General features: G+C 45.1%; 1 protein-coding gene across 1 annotated transcript in view; it reads left to right on the forward strand.

Moving 5' to 3' along the window:
• The window catches only part of cadm2b (cell adhesion molecule 2b), a 204,160-nt gene that overhangs the window by 160,556 nt on the left and 24,456 nt on the right, over positions 1 to 19,148 (forward strand). Inside the window, exon 7 of the mRNA XM_064985407.1 lies at positions 4,632 to 4,810. Within this exon, the coding sequence (XP_064841479.1) occupies positions 4,632 to 4,810 (179 nt within the window). The remainder of the gene's footprint in view (positions 1 to 4,631; positions 4,811 to 19,148) is intronic.

Genomic DNA, 19,148 nt, shown 5'->3' on the forward strand with positions numbered 1-19,148 from the left:
GTTGTAGCAGCAATGTTCCAACATCTAGTGGAAAGCCTTCCCAGAAGAGTGGAGGCTGTTGTAGCAGCAATGTTCCAACATCTAGTGGAAAGCCTTCCCAGAAGAGTGGAGGCTGTTGTAGCAGCAATGTTCCAACATCTAGTGGAAAGCCTTCCCAGAAGAGTGGAGGCTGTTATAGCAGCAATGTTCCAACATCTAGTGGAAAGCCTTCCCAGAAGAGTGGAGGCTGTTATAGCAGCAATGTTCCAACATCTAGTGGAAAGCCTTCCCAGAAGAGTGGAGGCTGTTGTAGCAGCAATGTTCCAACATCTAGTGGAAAGCCTTCCCAGAAGAGTGGAGGCTGTTATAGCAGCAATGTTCCAACATCTAGTGGAAAGCCTTCCCAGAAGAGTGGAGGCTGTTATAGCAGCAATGTTCCAACATCTAGTGGAAAGCCTTCCCAGAAGAGTGGAGGCTGTTATAGCAGCAATGTTCCAACATCTAGTGGTTAGCCTTCCCAGAAGAGTGGAGGCTGTTATAGCAGCAATGTTCCAACATCTAGTGGAAAGCCTTCCCAGAAGAGTGGAGGCTGTTATAGCAGCAATGTTCCAACATCTAGTGGAAAGCCTTCCCAGAAGAGTGGAGGCTGTTATAGCAGCAATGTTCCAACATCTAGTGGAAAGCCTTCCCAGAAGAGTGGAGGCTGTTATGTTAGCAGCAATGTTCCAACATCTAGTGGAAAGCCTTCCCAGAAGAGTGGAGGCTGTTGTAGCAGCAATGTTCCAACATCTAGTGGAAAGCCTTCCCAGAACATTGGAGGCTGTTATAGCAGCAATGTTCCTCCATCTAGAGGAAAGCCTTCCCAGAAGAGTGGAGGCTGTTGTAGCAGCAATGTTCCAATATTAAGTGGAAAGCCTTCCCAGAAGAGTGGAGGCTGTTGTAGTAGCAATGTTCCAACATCTAGTGGAAAGCCTTCCCAGAAGAGTGGAGGCTGTTGTAGTAGCAATTTTCCAACATCTATTGGAAAGCCAAATGTGTAGTGCTGGTGTCTGTTGTGATTTCTGTTGTAGTGTCTGTTATTGTGTCTGGTGTGGTGTCTGTTGTTGCGTAAGGTATGGTGTCTGTTGTGGTGTCTGTTGTGGTGTCTGCTGTGGTGTATGTTGTGGTGTACAGTCGTGGCCAAAAGATTTGAGGATGACACAAATATTAATTTTCACAAAGTCTGCTGCCTCAGTTTGTATGATGGCAATTTCATATACTCCAGAAAGTTAGGAAGAGTGATCAGATGAATTGCAATTAATTGCAAAGTCCCTCTTTGCCATGAAAATGAACTGAATCTTCCTCTGTCATCCATGGTTACCTGCAAGGAAACACATGCTGTCATCATTGCTTTACACAAAAAGGGCTTCACAGGCAACGATATTGCTGCCAGTAAGATTGCACCTAAATCATCCATTTATCAGATCATCAAGAACTTCAAGGAGAGCTGTTCAATTGTTGTGAAGAAGGCTTCAGGGCACCCAAGGAAGTCCAGCAAGCGGCAGGACCATCTCCTAAAGTTGATTGAGCTGCGGGATCGGGGCACCACCAGTACAGAGCTTGCTCAGGAATGGCAGCAAGCAGGTGTGAGTGCATTTGCACGCACAGTGAGGCGAAGACTTTTGGAGGATGGCCTGGCGTCAAGAAGGGCAGCAAAGAAGCCACTTCTCTCCGGGAAAAACATCAGGGACAGAGTAATATTCTGCAAAAGGTACAGAGATTGGACTGCTGAGGACTAGGGTCAAGTCAATTTCTCTGATGAATCCACTTTCCGATTGTTTGGGGCATCCAGAAAAAAGCTTGTCCAGAGAAGACAAGGTGATTGCTACCATCAGTCCTGTGTCATGCCAACAGTAAAGCATCCTGAGAACATTCATGTGTGGGGTTGCTTCTCAGCCAAGGGAGTGGGCTCACTCACAATTATGCCTAAGAACACAGCCATGAATAAAGAATGGTACCAACACATCCTCCGAGAGCAACTTCTCTCAACCATCCAGGAACAGTTTGGTGACGAACAATGCCTTTTCCAGCATGATGGAGCACCTTGCCATAAGGCAAAAGTGATAACTAAGTGGCTTGGGGACCAAAACATTGATATGTTGGGTCCATGGCCAAGAAACTCCCCAGACCTTAATCCCATTGACAACTTGTGGTCAATCCTCAAGAGGTGGGTGGACAAACGAAAACCCACAAATTCTGACAAACTCCAAGCATTGATTATGCAAGAATGGGCTGCCATCAGTCAGGATGTGGCTCAGAAGTTAATTGATAGCATGCCAGGGTGGAGTGCAGAGTTCTTGAAAAAGAAGAGTCAACACTGCAAATATTGACTCTTTGTATCAACTTCATGTAATTGTCAATAAAGCCTTTGACACTGTCACAAACGTCGTCGGGGAAACCGGACCAAGGTGACATTTCTCTTTATTTAGAATGTCGCCAACAAAAACAAGAAACAACAAAAACGAATGTGAAGCTCACGAGGGCTATACAGGCCACTAACAAAGACAACCACCCACAAATACAAAAAGGAAAAAAAGGCCTAAGTATGATTCCCAATCAGAGACAACGATAGTGTCGTGTCTTTACTATCATTAAATTAAAGACTTGTAGTTTTTATCAAAGATTCTCTGTAATTAGTATTACGCGATCAACTGATTAATCATGTATCTGTAATTAACTAGGAAGTCGGGGCACCAAGGAAAAGTATTCAGATTACAAGGTTATAATTTCCTAATATAACCTTTCAGATATTTTATCTGATCAAATAGTCTTCAAATTAATGAATTATTTACTTTACCTCACGTTAGTCTCATTCCAAACGGTGTAAATTGTTGGTTATCTGCACGAACCCAGTCTTCACTGAGTCATCCATACATCAATTGTCTTAAATCATTTATTTATTACTAACTAAGTAATTCACAGAAATGCATAAACAAACAAACAAACAAACAAGGTAAATGTGGTTACAAGAAATGATAGGGGAATGTGCCCTCATGGGCTAAACCGGCATCGGGGCTTGTTAGACAAAAGGAGAAGTGGGAGTCGACTAAGATGAGACACTACAAAGTTGATAATTATAACAATTGAAATGCTAATCCTTTGCACATGAACGCTCACTCATTCGGGAACAATTGCAATCAATATATATATTTACACTCAGTGTGTCATCGGGATCTTTGTTGAAAAGTTTGTCTCTGTTGGAGAGTTTTGTCTCTCTCTCTCTCTCTCTCTCTCTCTCTCTCTCTCTCTCTCTCTGTCTTGGTTGGAGGGGATAGTTCAGAGCGACATTCATTCATTTGTTATAGAATGGATGTTTCGGTGGTTGTCGTTCTTTGAATTCAATGATACCGAATTCCTAGCTGCAGAATAGTCATTAATATCAAAGACTTGTTCTTATTCTGTCAGTATCGATAGTCTAAGAGTTTAACCACATGGTATGGTTAAAAGATTCAGCAATGGTCTACAATCTTTGTCCTCTCCTAATGGAGAAAAACATGGTCTGGTGATAATTTCTCAAAGTTGGGTTTTATTCGGAATTGCAGAAAGGGGCTGTCCCAGGACGCCAGACCCTAACTGGGCTCAGGGGCGGTCCTCTGATTTAAACCTTATATCTGAGGCTATTATATAAACAGCGTTATGGTAATGTGGCCGCACCGTCTCCCATGAGCCTCCCCAAGTTGTGACAAACGGACCAGTTCGTAGCTGGATTCTTCACCGATCTTTTATACCTTCTCCGGAACATGACATTTGTTCGGACCTCGAGTTCTGTGAGGTGGAAGAAATTCCTTTGTTCTCTAAGAAAATTCACTCTCTCTCTATACTGTGTGGCCTCAGGAATTTACGACGTCTCTCTGACCACAGCAGCCTAGTCGAAGGAGGAAAGGGGGAGGCAGGAAGAGGGGGATGGGGCTCGCCACATCCAAAGATGGCAACATCATGACAATAGACAGCTGTCCCTGATTGAGAATCAATACCTGGCCAAAACGTAGAAACAGAAAACATAGAAATAAAGAAACTAGAATGCCCACCCTAGTCACACCCTGGCCTAACCAAAATAGAGATTAAAAGCCTCTCTTTGGCCAGGGCGTGACAGACACTTAGGAAATGCTTGTAATTATACTTCAGTGTTCCATAGTAACATCTGACAAAAATATCTCAAGACACTGAGGCAGCAGTGGTGTCTGCTGTGGTGTCTGCTGTGGTGTCTGCTGTGGTGTCTGCTGTGGTGTCTGTTGTGATGTCTATTGTGGTGCCTGTTGTGGTGTCTGTTGTGGTGCCTGTTGTGGTGCCAGTTGTGGTGCCAGTTGTGGTGTATGTGGTAGTGTATGTTGCGGTGTCTGCCGCAGTGTATGCTGTGTTGTCTGCCGCGATGTTTGCTGTGGCGTCTGTATAGGTGCACGTTGTGGTGTTTGCTGTGGTGTCTGTTGTGGTGTCTGTTGTGGTGCCTGTTGTGGTGCCAGTTGTGGTGTATGTGGTAGTGTATGTTGCGGTGTCTGCTGTGGTGTCTGCTGTGGCGTCTGTATAGGTACACGTTGTGGTGTCTGTTGTGGTGTCTGCTGCTGTGTATGCTGTGGTGTCTGTTGTGATGTCTTGTGTTGTGTTTTCTCCACCAGACCAGAGCCAGTGTTGTGGTCGAAAGATGGAGGGGAGCTGCCTGATATAGAGAGGATGATCGTAGAGGGCAGGGAACTCACCATCACCGCCCTCAACAAGACAGACAACGGCACGTATCGCTGTGAGGCCAGTAACTACCTGGGGACTAGTGGAGCTGAATATGCCCTGTTTGTATATGGTGAGTGTCTTACATAGGAGCTACACTGGGGGCAAAAGGAATACTTTAGTTTTTATTTTAGTTTAGTTTTTTGCTATACTGGATGCATAACTTTTGGCCAGCAATGTTGAACATGGGCAAAAGTAGTGCACTATATAGGACATAGGGCTCTGGGCAAAAGTAGTGCACTATATAGGGAATAGGGCTCTGGTCTAAAGTAGTGCACTATATAGGGAATAGGGCTCTGGTCTAAAGTAGTGCACTATATAGGGAATAGGGCTCTGGTCTATAGTAGTACCACTATATAGGGAATAGGGCTCTGGTCTAAAGTAGTACCACTATATAGGGAATAGGGTACCATTTGAGATGCATGCCAGTCTGCACATATATGGATTAGTGTACCTGGAGCATGGAGGGAATATAACACATTATTAAGCCCTCCTCTCCTCTTCTCCTCTCCTCATCTCTTCCTCTCCTCCCCTCATCTCCTCTCCTCCTCTCCTCCCTGCCTCTCCTCCTCTCCTCTTATCATCTCCTCCTCTCTTCCTCTCCTCCCCTCATCTCCTCTCCTCCTCTCCTCCCTGCCTCTCCTCCTCTCCTTTCTTATCCTCTCCTCCTCTCTTCCTTTCCTCCTCTCCTTTCCTCCTCTCCTCCTCTCCATTCTTCATCTCCTTTCTTCCTCTCCTCCTCCTCTCCTCTCCTCCTCTCTTCCTTTCCTCCTCTCCGTTTCTCCTCTCCCCCACTCTCCTCCTCTCCTCTCCTCTTCTCCTCTCCATTCTCCTCCTCTCCTCCTCTCCTCTCCTAATCACCTCTCCTCCACTCCTCCTCTCCATTCTCCTCCTCTCCTCCTCACCTCTCCTCTTCTCTCCTCCTCCTCCCTCTCCTCTCCATTCTCCTCCTCCTCTCTTCTCCTACTACTCCTCTCCTCTCCTCTCCTCTCCTCTTCTCTCCTCCTCCTCTCCTCTCCTCTCCATTCTCCTCCTCCTCTCTTCTCCTACTCCTACTCCTCCTCCTCTCTTCTCCTACTCCTACTCCTCCTCTTCTCTCCTCTTCTCTCCTCCTCCTCTCCTCTCCTCTCCATTCTCCTCCTCCTCTCTTCTCCTACTCCTACTCCTCCTCCTCTTCTCTGCTCTCCTCTCCTCTCCTTCTCTCCTACTCCTCAACTATCCTCTCCTCTCCTTTCCTGTCCTCCTCCCCAACTTTCCTCTCATCTCCTCCCCTCCACACTGCAACTGAGGCTGGTAACATTTGTCAAAAGCTGTTGAAACCAAAATAGTATGCACAGGCAAATTCAGAATATTAGAAACAGACGTTGAGGATTTATGCGTTTTTGCCACAAACAATCCCACATGAGAGTACGTTTTTTTCCAGGAGAAATGACTTATCCTGGCTCTGATAAGATATACTTTATTCAAACTAGTAGGGTATATATCTGTGGATAGAGTTGAAGTCGGAAGTTTACATACACCTTAGCCAAATACATTTAGTCTCCGTTTTTCACAATTCCTGACATTTAATCCTAGTAAAAATTCCCTGTCTTAAGTCAGTTAGGATCACCACTTTATTTTAAGAATGTGAAATGTCAGAATAATAGTAGAGAGGATGATTTATTTCAGCTTTTATTTCCTTCATCACATTCCCAGTGCGTCAGAAGTTTACATACACTCAATTAGTATTTGGTAGCATTGCCTTTAAATTGTTTAACTTGGGTCAAATATTTCGGGTAGCCTTCCGAAGGAAGTAGCCTTGTAGGACTCCTTGCTCGCACACGCTTTTTCAGTTCTGCCTACAAATGTTCTATAGGATTGAGGTCAGGGCTTTGTGATGGCCACTCCAATACCTTGACTTTGTTGTCCTTCAGCCATTTTGCCACAACTTTGGAAGTATGCTTGGGGTCAGTGTTCATTTGGAAGACCCATTTAAGACCAAGCTTCAACTTCCTGACTGATGTCTTGAGATGTTGCTTCAATATATCCACATAATGTTCCTGCCTCATGCTGCCATCTATTTTGTTAAGTGCACCAGTCCCTCCTGCAGAAAAGCGCCCCCACAACATGATGCTGCCACCCCCGTGCTTCACGGTTGGGATGGTGTACTTCAGCTTGCAAGCCTCCCCCTTTTTCCTCCAAACATAATGATGGTCATTATGGCCAAACAGTTCTATTTTTGTTTCATCAGACCAGAGGACATTTCTTCAAAAAGTACAATCTTTGTCCCCATGTGTAGTTGCAAACCGTAGTCTGGCTTTTTTATGGTGGTTTTGGAGCAGTGGCTTCTTCCTTGCTGAGCGGCGTTTCAGGTTATGTCGATATAGGATTCATTATACTGTGGATATAGATACTTTTGTACCTATTTCCTCCAGCATCTTCACAAGGTCCTTTGCTGTTGTTCTGGGATTGATTTGCACTTTTCACACTAAAGTGCGTTCATCTCTAGGAGACAGAACGGGTCTCCTTCCTGAGCAGTATGACGGCTGCGTGGTCCCATGGTGTTTATACTTGTGTAATATTGTTTGTACAGATGAACGTGGTACCTTCAGGTGTTTGGAAATTGCTCCCAAGGATGAATCAGACTTGTGGAGGTCTACAATTATTTTTCTGAGGTCTTGGCTAATTTCTTTTGATTTTCCCATGATGTCAAGCAAACAGGCACTGAGTTTGAAGGTAGGCTTTGAAATACATCCACAGGTACACCTCCAATTGACTCAAATTATATCAATTTGCCTATCAGAAGCTTCTAAAGCCATGACATCATTTTCTGGAATTGTCCAAGCTGTTTAAAGGCACAGTCAACTTAGTGTATGTAAACTTCTGATCCCCTTGAATTGTGATACAGTGAATTATAATTGTCTGTAAACAATTGTTGGAAAAATTACTTGTGTCATGCACAAAGTAGATGTCCTAACCGACTTGCCAAAACTGTAGTTTGTTAACAAGAAATTCCTAAACTAGTTTTCATTTACATTACATTTACATTTAAGTCATTTAGCAGACGACTCTTATCCAGAGCGACTTACAAATTTTGAATTCACCTTCTGACATCCAGTGGAACAGCCACTTTACAATAGTGCATCTAAATCATTAAGGGGGGGTGGTGAAAGGATTACTTATCCTATCCTAGGTATTCCTTGAAGTGGTGGGGTTTCAGGTGTCTCCAAGGTGGTGATTGACTCAGCTGTCCTGGCGTCGTGACTAGTTTGTTCCACCATTGGGGGGCCAGTTTTCCTACTCCAATTTCCTAAACTAGTTTTAATGACTCCAACCTAAGTGTGTGTAAACTAGTTTTAATGACTCCAACCTAAGTGTGTGTAAACTAGTTTTAATGACTCCAACCTAAGTGTGTTTAAACTAGTTTTAATGACTCCAACCTAAGTGTATGTAAACTAGTTTTAATGACTCCAACCTAAGTGTGTGTAAACTAGTTTTAATGACTCCAACCTAAGTGTGTGTAAACTAGTTTTAATGACTCCAACCTAAGTGTGTGTAAACTAGTTTTAATGACTCCAACCTAAGTGTGTGTAAACTAGTTTTAATGACTCCAACCTAAGTGTGTGTAAACTAGTTTTAATGACTCCAACCTAAGTGTATGTAAACTAGTTTTAATGACTCCAACCTAAGTGTGTGTAAACTAGTTTTAATGACTCGAACCTAAGTGTGTTTAAACTAGTTTTAATGACTCCAACCTAAGTGTGTGTAAACTAGTTTTAATGACTCCAACCTAAGTGTGTTTAAACTAGTTTTAATGACTCCAACCTAAGTGTATGTAAACTAGTTTTAATGACTCCAACCTAAGTGTGTGTAAACTAGTTTTAATGACTCCAACCTCAGTGTATGTAAACTAGTTTTAATGACTCCAACCTAAGTGTGTGTAAACTAGTTTTAATGACTCCAACCTAAGTGTATGTAAACTAGTTTTAATGACTCCAACCTAAGTGTGTGTAAACTAGTTTTAATGACTCCAACCTAAGTGTGTGTAACTAGTTTTAATGACTCCAACCTAAGTGTGTGTAAACTAGTTTTAATGACTCCAACCTAAGTGTATGTAAACTAGTTTTAATGACTCCAACCTAAGTGTGTGTAAACTAGTTTTAATGACTCGAACCTAAGTGTGTTTAAACTAGTTTTAATGACTCCAACCTAAGTGTGTGTAAACTAGTTTTAATGACTCCAACCTAAGTGTGTTTAAACTAGTTTTAATGACTCCAACCTAAGTGTATTTAAACTAGTTTTAATGACTCCAACCTAAGTGTGTGTAAACTAGTTTTAATGACTCCAACCTAAGTGTGTTTAAACTAGTTTTAATGACTCCAACCTAAGTGTATTTAAACTAGTTTTAATGACTCCAACCTAAGTGTGTGTAAACTAGTTTTAATGACTTCAACTGTAGATGTAAACTAGTTTTAATGACTTTTTCACACTAGTAGTGTATGCTCTGCTGATAGATGGACATAGATGCAGGGGAAGGATGACATATTATTCAGCTTCTGTTGGTCTGTAAGTTGGTTGTCTGTTGTCTGTTGGTCTGTAAGTCTTGTCTGTTGTCTGTAAGTCTGTAAGTCTGTTGACAGTTCGTCTGTAATTATGTTGTCTGTAAGTCTGTTGTCTGTAAGTCTGCTCTCTGTAAGTCTGTTGTCTGTTGTCTGTAAGTCTGTTGTCTGTAAGTCTGTTGTCTGTTGTCTGTTGTCTGTAAGTCTGTTGTCTGTTGTCTGTAAGTCTGTTGTCTGTAAGTCTGTTGTCTGTAAGTCTGTTGTCTGTTGTCTGTAAGTCTGTTGTCTGTAAGTCTGTTGTCTGTAAGTCTGTTGTCTGTTAGTCTGTTGTCTGTAAGTCTGTTGTCTGTAAGTCTGTTGTCTGTTGTCTGTAAGTCTGCTGTCTGTAAGTCTGTTGTCTGTGGTTTGTTGTCTGTAAGTCTGTAAGTCTGTAAGTCTGTTAGTCTCTATTCATCCGGAGAGTTGGACGGGGAGATGACTTGAGTTATGCCAAACTGGGGTTAGTGCTCTGTATCGGACTGTCACAACTGAAACAGATTGGACCACAGTGTCATCATTTCATCAAGAGTAGAAAATACAATTGTCTTGGATTGTTCTGGGAATGTGGTGTGGTGTGGGGGTCGTTGTGGATAATCACCACAGGATTAACATAAGCTTCATTGAAGCCCTGAAGCTTAAAGAGTCTGTAAACCCAAGTAAGGTCCTCTCAGCTAGATTATGTGATGAATTGTAAATGATTCTCCAAAGAGATATTCTCAGATCTGCCATTAAACCGGTTGATGTCACCACTCTTAAAGGGTTGTGTACCAAATGACACTCTATTCCATTTCTAGTGCACTACCTTTAGTAGTAGTAATACAAAGTAATGCCGTGTAGAAGGGAATAGTAGGGTGCCGTTTGGGACACATAAATTATGCCTGAGGGATGATGTCATGTCAGGAGACAGCAGAGCAGGTGAAAGAGGCATGAGAAAGTGTCTCATTACCAACAGTAGTTACAATTCTACCTCTGAAATAGGTCTGGATGGTAGACAAGGGAGATAGATAATGATAGGTCTCTTCATCTCGTCTGAGTAGATGAAGCTAATTTGCCAATGACACCGTACCAGAGCTGAGGAGCAATCAATGTCTTCCTGAAGTCACACAGACACAATGTATCACATTCATCATCGTCCTGAAGTCACACAGACACAATGTATCACATTTATCACTGTCCTAAAGTCACAGAGACACAATGTATCACATTTATCACTGTCGTTAAGTCACACAGACACAATGTATCACATTCATCACCTTCCTGAAGTCACACAGACACAATGTATCACATTTATCATCGTCCTGAAGTCACACAGACACAATGTATCACATTCATCATCGTCCTGAAGTCACACAGACACAATGTATCACATTCATCACCGTCCTGAAGTCACACAGACACAATGTATCACATTTATCATCGTCCTGAAGTCACACAGACACAATGTATCACATTCATCACTGTCGTTAAGTCACACAGACACAATGTATCACATTCATCACCTTCCTGAAGTCACAGAGACACAATGTATCACATTTATCACTGTCCTAAAGTCACAGAGACACAATGTATCACATTTATCATCGTCCTGAAGTCACACAGACACACAATGTATCACATTCATCACCATCCTCCAGTTCTATTCCGATATATGAGATGAATCCTGAGTGCATGGAGAAATGAAATGTGCAGGCTTGAGAATAGAGCCGACGCCGACGTGATAATGCCTGCGTTTGGCACAGTGAGAAGATGAGGGAGGGAGGGAGGGAGAGGGAGGGAGGGAGGGAGGGAGGGAGGGAGGGAGGGAGGGAGGGAGGGAGGGAGGGAGGGAGGGAGGGAGGGAGGGAGGGAGGGAGGGAGGGAGGGAGGGAGGGAGGGAATGTGGCTGCATCCCAAAAGGTACCATGTTTCTTATAGTGCACCATAGGGCTCGTATAAACAATAGTGCAATATATAGGGGTTAGGGTGTCATGTGGGAGGTACCCACGGTGAAAAGAGGATAGATGGGTGTTAGAGGAGTGAATGTGAGCCCCGTCCTCTCCTTGTTCCCTCTCTCATCAGCGCCAACATGAGATCCTTGTATTAATGGGAACATCTGCCTGGCACAGTCATCAGTATCAGCTCTCGCCTATTGTACATTACACCTCACACACATCTCGACACACAACTCGACACACACACACCTCGAGTCACACACAACTCGACACAACACACACCTCGAGTCACATAGTGTGTTCTCATCCGCGACAGGTGTGAGGTTTGATCAGACACTTGTTGTTACACGTACCTGTGCTCCTTTGTCACACACACACACACACACACACACACACACACACACACACACACACACACACACACACACACACACACACACACACACACACACACACACACACACACACTGAGTTCCTTTGTCTCATCTGACATCACTTCTTACACAGCCATCGTCAAGTTCCAGGGTTTTTGTTCTCAGATGGGGATAACACCTGTTTCCTATAGAATAGACTGACAGGTACTCATCAGCTGGGGATAACACCTGTTTCCTATAGGATAGACTGACAGGTACTCATCAGTTAAATGATAACACCTGTTTCCTATAGAATAGACTGACAGGTACTCATCAGTTAAATGATAACACCTGTTTCCTACAGAATAGACTGACAGGTACTCATCAGTTAAATGATAACACCTGTTTCCTACAGAATAGACTGACAGGTACTCATCAGTTAAATGATAACACCTGTTTCCTACAGAATAGACTGACAGGTACTCATCAGTTAAATGATAACACCTGTTTCCTATAGAATAGACTGACAGGTACTCATCAGCTGTTTTCTTCTACTTAACTTGACATTCTCCTATTCCTAAGGCAGATGGTATGAATTCATAGAATAGACTGACAGGTTCAGCTGGGGATAACACCTGTTTCCTATAGAATAGACTGACAGGTACTTCAGCTGGGGATAACACCTTTTCCATTAATAGACTGACAGGTGACCATCAGATCTGGGTCTAACAATATTTCCTAAAGAATAGACTGGCTCTATCATGAACCTAAACATGGTTCTTAGAATAGACCCCATAGGTAACCATTTGAGGAACCATTTTTCCTTAGAATAGACTGACAGGTACTGATTCAGCTGGGGATAACACCTTTTTCCTTAGAATAGACCCCTTTCCAGCTGGGGATAACAGTTCCTACCTGGAACCCAACTGACAGGTACTCATCCTGGAATAACAAGGGTTTCTATTGGAACCAAAGGGTTCTACTTGGAATAACACCTGTTTCCTATAGAACAGACTGAAGAACCCTTTGGGGATAACCCTTTTCTCTAAAGTGTAGGTCAACTCACCCTGGGGATAACACATGTTTCCTAGTAGCTAAATGCTGGGTTTACAATAACACTCTATCATACATTATTATTTTCAAGCCATTTATCATCTTTAGTATACTGTGATTTCAGTCATTGTTTCATTTCATTGTGAATAAGACCTATTTCTGATATGTTCACACCTGGGGCGGCAGGGTAGCCTATAGAATAGACTGTACTCATCAACTGGGGATAACCATGGTTAGATAGAATCAGGGTAGCCTCAGTGGTTGGGTGTTTCCATCAGGGTGAGCCTCAGTGGTTAGAGTGTTTCCATCAGGGTAGACTAGTGGTTAGAGTGTTCACATCAGGGTAACACCTAGTGGTAGACTGACAGTTCACATCAGGGTAGCTGGGTTATAACACATGTTCACATCAATAGGGTAGCCTAGTGGTTAGATGTTCACACATGTTTCCTATAGAATGTTCACATTCCAGCTTTGTTAACACATTTTCCTATAGTTCAACTCCCACCACCAATAGGGATACAGATCTAGAATAGACTGACAGCTTCCATCAGCTGGGGATAATCTTTTCCTTAACCAGACTGATCAGCATCACCATCAGCAAACCCACCATAGATAGACCCCACCACCCCCACCATCACCATCACCACCACCACCACAGAATAGTTGAGGTAGATCAGCTGGGGATTGCGAGCCACAGATGTCAAGGACAGCTGGTGGTTAACAGACACAGAATAGTTGAGGACAGCTGGTGATCACCTTTGAACCATAGAACAGCTGGAGGTTGACAGGTTGACTCATCAGCTGGGGATTGTGAACACATGATTCCTATAGAATAGACTGACCAGGTACTTCAGCTGGGGATAACAGGAGGTTTCCTATAGAATAGACTGACAGCCACAGCTGGGGATAACAGCTGGAGTTCCTAGAACAGACTTGAGGTAACAGCTGGAGTTTGGTGAACCACAGATGTTGAGAACAGACTGGAGGTACCACAGATGTTGATAACAGCTGGAGGTTGGACTGAACCATCAGAGGGGAGAACAGCTGGAGGTTAGAATAGACCACAGAGGTTGAGAACAGCTGGAGGTTGGCGAGCCACAGAATAGTTGAGGTACTCATCAGCTGGGGATGGTGATGTTTCCTATAGAATAGACTGACAGGTACTCATCAGCTGGGGATAACCACAGAGTTTGAGAATAGCTGGAGGTTTGGTGAACCACAGAGGTTGAGAACAGCTGGAGTTTGGTAACCACAGAGGGGATAACACCTGGAGTTTAGGTGAACAGGTACATCAGCTGGGGATAACACACAGTTTTATAGAATAGACTGACAGGTTCATCAGCTGGGGATAACACACAGTTTCCTATGAGAATAGCTGAGGTGAACCAGAGGTTGAGAACAGCTGGGTTAGCCACAGAGGTTGAGAAGAGCTGGAGGTTAGACTGAGGTACCATCAGAGGTTGAGAACAGCTGGGTTTGGTGAAGGTACCACAGAGGTTGATAAGACCTGGAGTTTGGTGACTGACAGGTTGATCAGCTGGGTTTGATGAACCACAGAGGTTGAGAACAGCTGGAGTTTGGTGAATCACAGAGGTTGAGAACAGCTGGAGGTTTCAGTGATACCACAGAGGTTAGATAGACTGACAGGTACTGGAGCTGGTGAGCCACAGAGGTTGAGAAGAGCTGGAGGTTGGTCAGCTGGGGATAACACCTGTTTCCACAGAATAGTTGAGAACAGCTGGAGTTTGGTGACTCATCAGCTGGGGATAACAGGCTGGAGTGTTTCCACAGAGGTTGAGAACAGCTGGAGTTTGGTGATAACACATGTTTCCTATAGAATAGACTGGGTTTGGTGACTCATCAGCTGGGGGTAACAGAGATGTTGAAAACCTATAGAATAGACTGACAGGTTGGCTGGGGATAACACAGAGTTTCCTAGAATAGACTGGAGGTTGGCTGGGGATAACACAGAGGTTGAGAACAGCTGGAGTTTGGTGAAACACCAGATTCCTTGAAAGACTGACAGGTACTTCAGCTGGGGATAACACATGTTTCCTATAGAATAGACTGACAGGTACTCAGAACAGCTGGGGATGGCACATGAGGATAGACCACAGGTAGGTTGAGAAAGCTGGAGGTTAGGATGAACCACAGAGGTTGAGAACAGCTGGAGGATGGTGATGTTTCCTATAGAGGTTGAGACAGCTGGAGCTGGGGAAACACATGTTTCCTAGAATAGCTGGACAGGTACCATCAGGGGATAAACAGCTGGAGGATTGGACTGACAGGTACCACAGAGGTTGAGAACAGCTGGAGGTTGGAATAGACTGACAGAGGTTGATCAGCTGGGGATAACACATGTTTCCACAGAATTGAGAACAGCTGGAGTTTGGTGAACCACAGAGGTTGAGAACAGCTGGAGTTTGGTGAAACACAGAGGTTGAGAACAGCTGGAGGTTTGGTGAACCACAGAGGTTGAGAACAGCTGGGTTTGGTGAACACAGAGGTTGAGAATAGCTGGACAGGTGAACCACAGAGGTTGAGAACAGCTGGAGTTTGGTGAACCACAGAGGTTGATAACAGCTGGAGTTTGGTAGACTGACAGGTACCATCAGCTGGGGATAACCACATGAGGTTGAATAGACTGACAGGTACCATCAGAGGGGATAACAGCTGGAGTTTGAATAGACTGACAGGTACCACAGAGGTTGAGAACAGCTGGATAGTTTGGTGAACCACAGAGGTTGATAACACATGGAGTTTGGTGAACCACAGAGGTTGATAACAGCTGGAGTTTAGAATAGTGAACTCATCAGAAATTGATAACAGCTGGAGTTTGGTGAACCACAGAGGTTGACTGAACAGCTGGAGTTTGATAACACCAGAGGTTGAGAATAGCTGGAGGTTGGTACTCACAGAAATTGAGAACAGCTGGTTTGAATAGACTGACAGGTACCACAGAGGTTGAGAACAGCTGGAGTATTGGTGATTCCACAGATGGTTGAGAACAGCTGGTGAAGTTTCACCAGGTACAGATTGGAATCAGCTGGAGTCCTCTTCCCCAATACTAACCTTGAGATTAATGCCAAGCTGACCACAGAGGGTTGACAATATTAGGAAAAAAAAGGCTCTATCATGAACCTGAGAACAGCTGGTGGTTGGTGAGCCATAGGAGAACCATTTGAGAACAGCTGGAGTTTGGTGAACCACAGAGGTTGAGAAAAGCTGGAGGTTGGTTGAACCACAGAGGTTGAGAACAGCTGGAGGTTGGCCTGAACCAAAGGGTTGAGGAACCAAAAGGGTTTGGTGAACCACAGAGGTTGAGAACAGCTGGAGTTTGGTGAACCAACAGAGGTTGAGAACAGCTGGAGGTTGGTGAACCACAGAATGGTTGAGAAATGCTGGAGGTTTGAGCCACAGAAGTTATCATACATTATTATTTTCAAGCCACAGCTTTAGTGCTGGACTGTGATTTCAGTCATTGTTTCACATTGAGCCGAGTAAGACCTATTTCTGAGTATGTTGAACCACAGAGGTTGAGAACAGCTGTGGTTTGGTGAACCACAGGGTAGAACAGTGGTTAGAGTGAATCACAGAGGTTGAGAACAGCTGGTTTGGTGAACCATCAGGGTTGAGCCAGCTGGTTTGAGTGAGCCACAGAGGTTCCACTTTTCTTTGGTTCAACTCCCACCACCAGAATTGAGAACAGATCTGGAATTTGGTGAACCAACCTTAATCTTAACCTTAACAGCTGGTTTGGTGAACCAACAGAGGTTGAGAACCCCCAGCTGGATTTGGTGAACCACAGAGGTTGAGGACGGCTGGAGTTTGGTGAGCCACAGAGTTTGAGAACAGCTGGTGGTTGGCGAGCCACAGAGGTTGAGAACAGCTGGTGGTTGGTGAGCCACAGAGGTTGAGAACAGCTGGAGTTTGGTGAACCACAGAGGTTGAGAACAGCTGGAGGTTGGTGAACCACAGAGCTTGAGAGAGCTGGAGGTTGGTGAACCACAGAGGTTGAGAACAGCTGAGGTTTGGTGAGCCAACAGAGGTTGAGAACAGCTGGAGGTTGGTGAACCACAGAGGTTGAGAACAGCTGGAGGTTGGTGAGCCACAGAGGTTGAGAACAGCTGGAGTTTGGTGAACCACAGAGGTTGAGAACAGCTGGAGTTTGGTGAGCCACAGAGGTTGAGAACAGCTGGAGGTTGGTGAATCACAGAGGTTGAGAACAGCTGGAGTTTGGTGAACCACAGAGGTTGAGAACAGCTGGAGTTGGTGAACCACAGAGGTTGAGAACAGCTGGAGGTTGGTGAGCCACAGAGGTTGAGAACAGCTGGAGTTTGGTGAACCACAGAGGTTGAGAACAGCTGGAGGTTTGGTGAACCACAGAGGTTGAGAACAGCTGGAGTTTGGTGAATCACAGAGGTTGAGAACAGCTGGAGTTTGGTGAACCACAGAGGTTGAGAACAGCTGGAGTTTGGTGAACCACAGAGGTTGAGAAAAGCTGGAGTTTGGTGAACCACAGAGGTTGAGAACAGCTGGAGTTTGGTGAACCACAGAGGTTGAGAACAGCTGGAGTTTGGTGAATCACAGAGGTTGACAAAAGCTGGAGTTTGGTGAACCACAGAGGTTGAGAACAGCTGGAGTTTGGTGAACCACAGAGGTTGAGAACAGCTGGAGTTTGGTGAACCACAGAGGTTGAGAACAGCTGGAGTTTGGTGAACCACAGAGGTTGAGAACAGCTGGAGTTTGGTGAACCACAGAGGTTGAGAACAGCTGGAGTTTGGTGAACCACAGAGGTTGAGAACAGCTGGAGTTTGGTGAACCACAGAGGTTGAGAACAGCTGGTGGTTTGGTGAGCCACAGAGGTTGAGAACAGCTGGAGTTTGGTGAACCACAGAGGTTGAGAAAAGCTGGAGTTTGGTGAACCAACAGAGGTTGAGAACAGCTGGAGTTTGGTGAACCACAGAGGTTGAGAACAGCTGGAGGTTGGTGAACCACAGAGGTTGAGAACAGCTGGAGTTTGGTGAACCACAGAGGTTGAGAACAGCTGGAGGTTGGTGAACCACAGAGGTTGAGAACAGCTGGAGGTTGGTGAGCCACAGAGGTTGAGAAGAGCTGGAGGTTGGTGAACCACAGAGGTTGAGAACAGCTGGAGTTTGATGAACCACAGAGGTTGAGAACAGCTGGAGTTTGATGAACCACAGAGGTTGAGAACAGCTGGAGTTTGGTGAACCACAGAGGTTGAGAACAGCTGGAGGTTGGTGAGCCACAGAGGTTGAGAACAGCTGGAGGTTGGTGAACCACAGAGGTTGAGAACAGCTGGAGGTTGGTGAACCACAGAGGTTGAGAACAGCTGGAGGTTGGCGAGCCACAGAGGTTGAGAACAGCTGGAGGTTGGTGAACCACAGAGGTTGAGAACAGCTGGAGTTTGGTGAACCACAGAGGTTGAGAACAGCTGGAGGTTGGTGAACCACAGAGGTTGAGAACAGCTGGAGGTTGGTGAACACAGCGGTTGAGAACAGCTGGAGGTTGGTGAACCACAGAGGTTGAGAACAGCTGGAGGTTGGCAAGCCACAGAGGTTGAGAACAGCTGGAGTTTGGTGAGCCACAGAGGTTTAGAACAGCTGGATTTTGGTGAACCACAGAGGTTGAGAACAGCTGGAGTTTGGTGAACCACAGAGGTTGAGAAGAGCTGGAGTTTGGTGAACCACAGAGGTTGAGAACAGCTGGAGTTTGGTGAACCACAGAGGTTGAGAACAGCTGGAGTTTGATGAACCACAGAGGTTGAGAACAGCTGGAGGTTGGTGAACCACAGAGGTTGAGAACAGCTGGTGGTTGGTGAGCCACAGAGGTTGAGAACAGCTGGAGGTTTGTGAACCACAGAGGTTGAGAACAGCTGGAGGTTGGTGAACCACAGAGTTTGAGAACAGCTGGAGGTTGGTGAACCACAGAGGTTGAGAACAGCTGGAGGTTGGAGAACCACAGAGGTTGAGAACAGCTGGAGGTTGGTGAACCACAGAGGTTGAGAACAGCTGGAGGTTGGTGAACCACAGAGGTTGAGAACAGCTGGAGATTGGTGAACCACAGAGGTTGAGAACAGCTGGAGTTTGGTGAGCCACAGAGGTTGAGAACAGCTGGAGGTTGGTGAACCCCAGAGGTTGAGAACAGCTGGAGGTTGGTGAACCACAGAGGTTGAGAACAGCTGGAGGCTGGTGAACCACAGACATGGGGAGAGAACAGCTGGAGGTTGGTGAGCCACAGAGGTTGAGAACAGCTGGAGTTTGGTGAACCATAGAGGTTGAGAACAGCTGGAGGTTGGCGAGCTACAGAGGTTGAGAACAGCTGGAGGTTGGCGAGCCACAGGGGTTGAGAACAGCTGGAGTTTGGCGAGCCACAGAGGTTGAGAACAGCTGGAGGTTGGCGAGCCACAGGGGTTGAGAACAGCTGGAGGTTGGCGAGCCACAGAGGTTGAGAACAGCTGGAGTTTGGCGAGCCAC

This window comes from Oncorhynchus masou, chromosome 13, assembly GCF_036934945.1.
Source record: "Oncorhynchus masou masou isolate Uvic2021 chromosome 13, UVic_Omas_1.1, whole genome shotgun sequence".
Classification (NCBI taxonomy): domain Eukaryota; kingdom Metazoa; phylum Chordata; class Actinopteri; order Salmoniformes; family Salmonidae; genus Oncorhynchus; species Oncorhynchus masou.